We start from the raw sequence: 7126 nt of genomic DNA, 5'->3' as shown, positions 1-7126 counted from the left end.
TCGCCTCTCTAGAATCATCCTAACCGTGCCCAGCCTAGAGCCCCGCCTTTGTAGTCTTGATCCCGCCCCCTACCTAGAGGCCACGCCCCTCCCACGTATGGGGCCTCCCACCTCCCCTAGTTGGGTATGAGAGGTTTGCTTCTCTCCTAGGGGTAATTCCTGACAGGTACCCCTTCTTCTGCATTTGAGACACCTCTCAGCTCCCTGCCTGCGGGTGTGACCGGAGGATGGAAGTTTAGGATGCTCCGTCCACCCTTACCCCCTGCCCTGTGACTTAGGGTGGAGGACTAGATGATGGAGGCATTCGCTGCCTGTGGAATGTTGAGCACAGTGGTCTTGGCAAGGTGGGAAGGGTCTCTTGGCTGGTCCAGGCCGCCCCTGAGGAGTTCTGCTCGCCTTTTTCCTTCCACCAGGAGGAGGAACCTGTGGGGCTTAGCCCCGACATGCCCATCACAGCAGAGCCCCGCTCCAGCGAGAGGGACGAGGTGCTGTCCCCAGTTGTGGCCACTGGGGCTGCAGTGTCCATGGGGGAGGAGCCAGGTCCTGACCGAGCGGCCACACCCCCTGTGTGGGGACTTGGAGGTCCTGGGGGGGACAGCAGCCAGCCCATCCCTGGACCCAGTGCTGGCACAGTCTCCGGGGCCAGTGAAGACCTGTGGCCTCCCAGAAGACGCCCACCACCAGGTAACCTGTGATGGGACCTTGTGGGAAGGGTCAGACTCTGGAAGTAAAGAGCGCGGGGTGTATCTCCGAACTCAGAGCCCTTCTAGAGCGATGTCAGTCACCAGCTATATGCAGGCTGGCGCTGCAGTGATAAGCTAGACCCCCTCAGCCACAGCTCTCTGGCAGCTCAGTCTGGTGGCAGAGACTGATCCTTGTCTGTGCTGCCCTGGGGCTGAGTCCTGGGGGTGGGAGCTGCGTCAGAGGGGAAAGGACCAGCGACGTCTGCATCCCGCAGGAAAGCAGATCCCCTGCTCCAGTCCTGGCTGCTTCCTCAGTTTCCCCAGCGTGCGGGATCTGGCACAGCATCTTCGGACCCACTGCCCACCTACACAGTCCCTGGAAGGTAGGACCAGGCCAGGGGATGGGGAGGCAGGTGAAGATGAAAGGCAGCAAAGCCCCGCGCCCCCCCCCCGCGGATACCCACCCCCCTTCTCTGCCCCATGCAGGCAAGGTCTTCCGCTGCTCGGCCCTGAGCTGCACCGAGACCTTCCCCACCATGCAGGAGCTAATGGTGCACAGCAAGCTGCACTACAAACCCAACCGATACTTCAAGTGAGACCCCGACCCCCATGGCTCGCCCTGTGTTCAGGGACCAGGCCCCAGGCAGCTCGGCCCACCCTTGGTGCGACATACACTACTTGGGATTCCAGCCTTTTTCCTCGGGGGGGGGGGGTCTGGAGGTGGGCGTGGCCTCGAGCAACCCCGCCCTCATCTGTTATAAGACCTGGCCGTCCGGCCCATATGTGGGTGTGGCTCCGCCCAGGCCCACCTTGATCTCACAGATGGAAACCCTGCCACCCGAAATCAAGGTTGAGACTTCCTTCCTCGTTTTCCCAGGGCTCCTACCCGGAGGGGTCCAGAAGGGTCGCGGCCACAGTAGGGGGGCGCTTAGGGCAAGCTCCTATGGCCCCTCCTCCCGCAGGTGGGGTATCTGCCACCTGTGAATGGGGCCCAGGCTCCGTCCCCACGCTCCCGGGACGGGCCCCCATGCGGCGTCCGAGAGGCCCCGCCCCCATCACCCAGAGACCCCGCACCGCCCTGTACCCTGCCCCCAGGTGTGAGAACTGCCTCCTGCGCTTCCGCACGCACCGCTCGCTCTTCAAGCATCTGCATGTTTGCGCCGAGCATGCGCAGAGCCCAGCCCCGCCGCCGCCCCCTGCCCTCGACAAGGAGCTGCCGGCGCCCGAGCGCCCCCCGGAGGCCGATCTCGCGTCGGGGCCGGGCCTGCCGCTCCCCCTGCTCGAGCCCTTCACGGCCCCTGCCCCGACCCCCACCGGGCCCTTCTTGCCCTACTTGAACCCCACGCCCTTTGGCTTGAGCCCCCCACGCTTACGGCCCTTCCTGGCCGCCGCTCCCGGGCCTCCTGCCTCCAGCGCCGCAGTCTGGAAAAAAAACCAAGGTGAGCAGGGGGTGGGAGGAGGGCGGACAGAGCTGACTAAAGGGGCGGGGTGGGCTCACCTGACCTCTGGCCTTGACCCGCCCTTTCACTTCAGGTGCCGGCAGCAGCCCCCGGAGACCCCAGGGCGGCGCCGAAGCACCCTCAGGTGCGTGCAGGTGACCGTCAGGGAGGGTTGGAGGGGCATTACTTCGCCCTGGCGGGCCAGGTGGATGCTGAAAGGCAACAGTGCTCACCCCTTTCCCTGGTAGCCAGCCAAAGCAAACAAACCCACTGTAGTCGGGTTTCCGACTCATAGCGACTCTATAGCACAGAGTAAAACTGCCCCATTAGGATTTCCAAAGCCGTAAATCTTTACGCAAGCGGACTGTCTCACCCTTCCCCCGCGAAGCAGCTGGTGGATTTAAACCGCCAACCTTTTTTAAGTTAGCAGCCAAATGTTTTAACCCCTGTGCCACCAGAACTTCAGTAGCCAGCAACACCCCCAAAATACAGGCTTTTGCCCTTAAAAACTCTTGGCACCTGCGCCTTCATCCGTGCCTCTGTTCTGCGTAAACTTCGGGCCCTGTTTGCTCTGAGGATGGGAATGGGGACGCGAGCGAGCCACGTTGAGTGTCCCCAGCCCAGGGAATACGGGGCGGGAGGTCAGATTCAGCCTGGCCATCCCCTGGCCTGACTTCCGGCGCCCGGTACCCCTCCCGCGCGCCCACCATCGCTGGTGCGGAAGGGCTCCGGGCTGGGGTCCCGGACTGATGGTCCCGCCCACCCGCAGGGCACGCGGCCCCAAGCCGCATCGTGTGGGAGCACACGCGCGGCCGCTACTCATGCATGCAGTGCGCCTTCTCCACCGCCTCCCGGCCCGCCATGACGCTGCACCTGGAGGACCACCGCCCCGCCGGCCCCGGGGCCTCCGCGGCCGGGCCTCCCCGCCCCGACGGTCCGGCGGGTAAGGGCGGGGATCGCGCGCGCGCGCCCGCGGGGAGGGCGCAGGGCCGGCGGCACGGGCCGAGGCTCAGGCGCCCCCTCCTCTTCCCACTCCAGACCCGGCCCCACTTGCACCCAAGGTGTCGCCGTCGTCGCTGTCCGAGGGGGAGCGTCCGGTTTTCTTGCCGCTCTGATTCCGGCTGCATAGGGGGAGGGGGGCTGTGGGTAGTTTTGTAACAACTGGAGGGACAATAAAATAATCGCTATCAGCCGGCTTGTGTCTAGGTCCTTTGCCCCTCTGGTCCCATTAAGTCAGTGTAGCCATCTTGGGAACTCACAACTTTGACAGGGAGCACCTCCAGGGGGTGCCATGAGCACAGGATCGCACAGCCCACTTGGGCCCCGTGCCTCAGTCACTTCAACCCTGTGACCCAGGCCTGTGTCCCCTGCCACCCCATCCAACGTAGGTGCAGGGGCCAGTGCCCCTTGTCCTGTCCTACCACTTTCAGAACCAGACAGGATGGAGATTTCTAGTTTTACTGAAAAAGTCCCAAGGAATCACAAGGCTGGAAGGCTGGTCCAGAGAAAGTGCTGGGTGGGCCCCACTGGAGCCCCCAGATCCTGAGGCCAGTGCTGACTCAGACAGTCCTTCGATGGTAAGGGCAGCGCAGTCCTAGCAGCTGCAGGCTTCAGGCCCCCCACCTCACCGTCCTTACAGCTGTTCCCTTTCTCGCCCTGCTCCAGCTATAAGATGGGGGCAGGGGCAGGGCCAGTTTGGCTTCCCCCTTTTCCTGTCCTCTAGCCATGGAGACATCCTCTTGCCCTTTGTGGGAGGCCAGGCCAGGTTGGGGTGCAGGGTGCCCAGTGTTCACCACAACCCAGCTTCCCAACCACCTTTTGGGGCCAGTTGAACCTCCTATATCTTGCTCCCTCCCCTGGCACCCCTACCAACCCCCCTTCCCTCATTCTGAAGGCCACTGCAAACAGCTCTCTTCTCCCCTGGCCAGCACCCTTCGGTGGTGCCTCACGCCCTCCTGAAGATCCTGTGCTCACAGTACCCACAGGGCCCCACGTGGGACCTCCCCACCTTCCTGGGGCCACATTCACCCTCTCCCTCATCTTCCTCCTCATTCTCCTGGGTACACAGACAGCTGTGAGGAAAAGCCCAGCGACCCTCCTGCCCTTCTCTGCCCCTTCATCCTCGCTGGAGTTGTCCTCGATCATCTCTTCATCCTCGTCTGCAGCCAGCAAGGCCCAGTCACCTGCCCCCACCCCCTGCTGGACCCACAGCCCCTCATCATGCCCCCCACCTCCTCGTCCCCCTCACCACCCTCCCCCTCGCCCTCTTCATCTCCAGCATCTGTCTCCGGCCCAGCACCAGCCCCTCCTGTTGTCTGGCATCAAAGCTGAGCAGCTGAGGCAGCAACTCAGACACCTGCTCCTGTTCCAGTGTCGTCTCGGTTACAGCGGCCCAGGCTCTGAAGTCCCTTCAGCGTCTCCTGCAGGAACGCAGCGGGGCTCTGGGCCCACCCTCACCCAAGGCTTCAGGACTGCAAGGCCCTTGACGCGGCTGCAGCTGAGCTTCAGGTGGTCAAGCCCAGGGTGTGTACGTGCTGCCAGCAGCTCGGGCCCCACCCAGGCCACTGCTGCCCAGCTCCGCTGTGGGTGGCAGGGCATCAGGGGACCCTGAGGTTCCAAGGCCTCCTGCCCTCCCAGTTGTGACCTGGGGAACACTCTACTTCCCTGCACCCTGCTTTCCTAGTCCTTGGAATAGATGTCCTGATGTTCAGCCCTTGGGGTCCTTGGAAGAATAGAAAGCAGGACTGTGGGCGGGGGGGGTGGGGGTAGGAAGCTCAGGAGACAACTGCTGAGTGATTCCCGTATCTCCCATATCCTGGGATCCCCTCAAGAACCATGTGGCCATGTTTCAGAGGTGAAAGCTAAGGCTGGCTCTAAGCTGACTGGGCCTTACTGTGCTCAGTGTGACTCGGATCCCGCCCCACCCCAGGGCTGGCCTGGTTAACACTGCCCTTCCACAAGAGAACGCCCAGGCAGAGGGGCCTGGGGGGCACCTTCCTCTTTCCTTGCACCCCCATGGGCTCAAGATGCCCTCCCAAATACAGCTCTAGCCCCAAATTCTCCCTCACCTCCAGGGACAAGGTGTCCCAGACCCCCAGCCCCACTGAGGGTGCCAGGGTCCCCCATCCCATTACCACTGATTCCAACTCATGGAAACCCCATGTGTGACAGAGTAGAACTGTGTCCCACAGGGTTTTCTTGCCTATAATGTACAGAAGCAGATTACCAAGCCTTTCTTCCACAGCACTACTAAGTGAGCTTGAACTGCCGACCATTAGGTTAGTTGTTGTTGTTGTTGTTATGTGCCGTCGAGTTGGACCCGACTCACAGCGACCCCTCCCTGGATTTCCGAGGCAGTATCACTACGGAAGTAGATTACCCAGCCTTCCTTCTTGAGGAGTGGCTGGTGGGTTTGAACCGGCAGCCCTCTGGTTAGCAGTCAAGTGCCTTAGGCACTACGCCACCAGAGTAGTTGAGATCAAACCAACCACTGGCACCACAAACCTAGAGACCTGGGCCATAATGATGTTACATAATGATGTGCCAACAGTCTATTGAGACGCACGGTGATCCTCTGTGACTAACAACTGCCGCATCAGGTTTGCTTGACCGTAACCTTCATGGACACAGATTGCTAGCCAGCTCTTCTCCCACAGAGCAGCTGGTAGGTCTATGGAACCGCCAGCCTTTCAGTTAGTAGCCAGAGTGCTTAACCATTGCACCACCAGTGCTCCTTTGGTATGTAGTAGGTGATCAGGGACCCAACGCCCTAGACAGGAGAGGGAGGGACCACCTGGGAGGACAAAAGCGGCAGGATCCAGGTAAGGGGCCTCCCACCCCCCAGGCAGGAGAGGGAGGGATCCAGGCAGGAATTAGGTGAGGGGAGGGCAGAGAGGTTTCCAACAGCTAAAGGAGACAAACATGTCTGTCAGTTTGTCTTCCTGTGGTGGCTTGCCTGTTGCTGTGAGGCTTGAGGCTGTGCCACCAGTGTTTCAAAAGCCAGCAGGGTTGCACATAGTGCAAGGTTTCAAGACTAGGAAGAACTTAAGTCAGACTAGGAAGAAGGAAGAGGCCATCTACTTCTCAAAGAATTGGCCAGGGAAAATCTTATGTATCACAGAGAAACACTGTCTGATACAGTTCTGAACAGTCTGAAGACCAGATACGGCCCAGGAAGACAAGGCCCTTAGGTTGGAAGGCACTCAGGGTACGACTGGGAAAGAGTTGCCTCATCAGAGTAGAACCAACTTCATGATGTGGGTAAATTAAATCTTGTGGGACCAGCATTTGCTGACATGGCACAAATCAAATTTAGGAGAAATGGCTGCAAACATCCATTAATAATGGGAACACGGAATGTACAAAGTATGAATCTAGGAAAATTGGAAGTTGTCAAAAATGAAATGGAACACATAAAGATTGATATCTTAGGCATTAGTGAGCTGAACTGTACCGGTTTGGGCCATTCTGAATCAGACAACTGTATGATCTACTATGCTAGGAATGACAATTTGAAGAGGAATACTGTGGCATTCATCGTCATAAAGGATGTTCCAAGATCTGTCCTGAAATACAATGCTGTCAGTGATAGGATAATATGCCTACAAAGAAGACCAGTTAATACTACTATTATTCAAATTTACACACCAACCACCAAAGCCAAAGATGAGGAAATTGAAGATTTTTAATCAACTTCTGCAGTCTGAAATTGACTGAACATGCAATCAAGATGTGTTCATTATTACTGGTGGTTGGAATGCAAAAGTTGGAAACAATAAAGAATCGTCGGTAGTTGGAAAATTTGGCCTTGCTGACAGAAATAATGCTGGAGATTGCATGACAGAATTTTGTAAGACAAACAACTTATTCATCACAAATATCTTTTTTCCACAACACAAAGGGCACCTATATACACATGGAGTTCACCAGATGGAGTACACAGGAATCAGATTGACTACATCTGTGGCAAGAGAAGATGGACAAGCTCAGTATCTTCAGCCAAAA

At 58.6% G+C, this 7126-nt stretch overlaps 1 protein-coding gene across 1 annotated transcript in view; it reads left to right on the top strand.

Annotated features, from left to right (window-relative positions):
* ZNF414 (zinc finger protein 414) overlaps window positions 1–3237 on the top strand; it is a 7896-nt gene extending 4659 nt beyond the window's left edge. Inside the window, exons 2-8 of the mRNA XM_007953691.2 lie at window positions 279–684; window positions 959–1066; window positions 1170–1275; window positions 1779–2122; window positions 2217–2267; window positions 2892–3065; window positions 3161–3237. Of these exons, the coding sequence (XP_007951882.2) occupies window positions 279–684; window positions 959–1066; window positions 1170–1275; window positions 1779–2122; window positions 2217–2267; window positions 2892–3065; window positions 3161–3237 (1266 nt within the window). The remainder of the gene's footprint in view (window positions 1–278; window positions 685–958; window positions 1067–1169; window positions 1276–1778; window positions 2123–2216; window positions 2268–2891; window positions 3066–3160) is intronic.
* Window positions 3238–7126: the final 3889 nt, after the last annotated feature.

This window comes from Orycteropus afer, unplaced genomic scaffold (genome assembly GCF_000298275.1).
Source record: "Orycteropus afer afer isolate SDZICR_OR568_19922 unplaced genomic scaffold, OryAfe1.0 scaffold00405, whole genome shotgun sequence".
NCBI classification, from domain to species: Eukaryota; Metazoa; Chordata; class Mammalia; order Tubulidentata; family Orycteropodidae; genus Orycteropus; species Orycteropus afer.
This window is presented reverse-complemented; position numbering and strand designations above follow the sequence as displayed.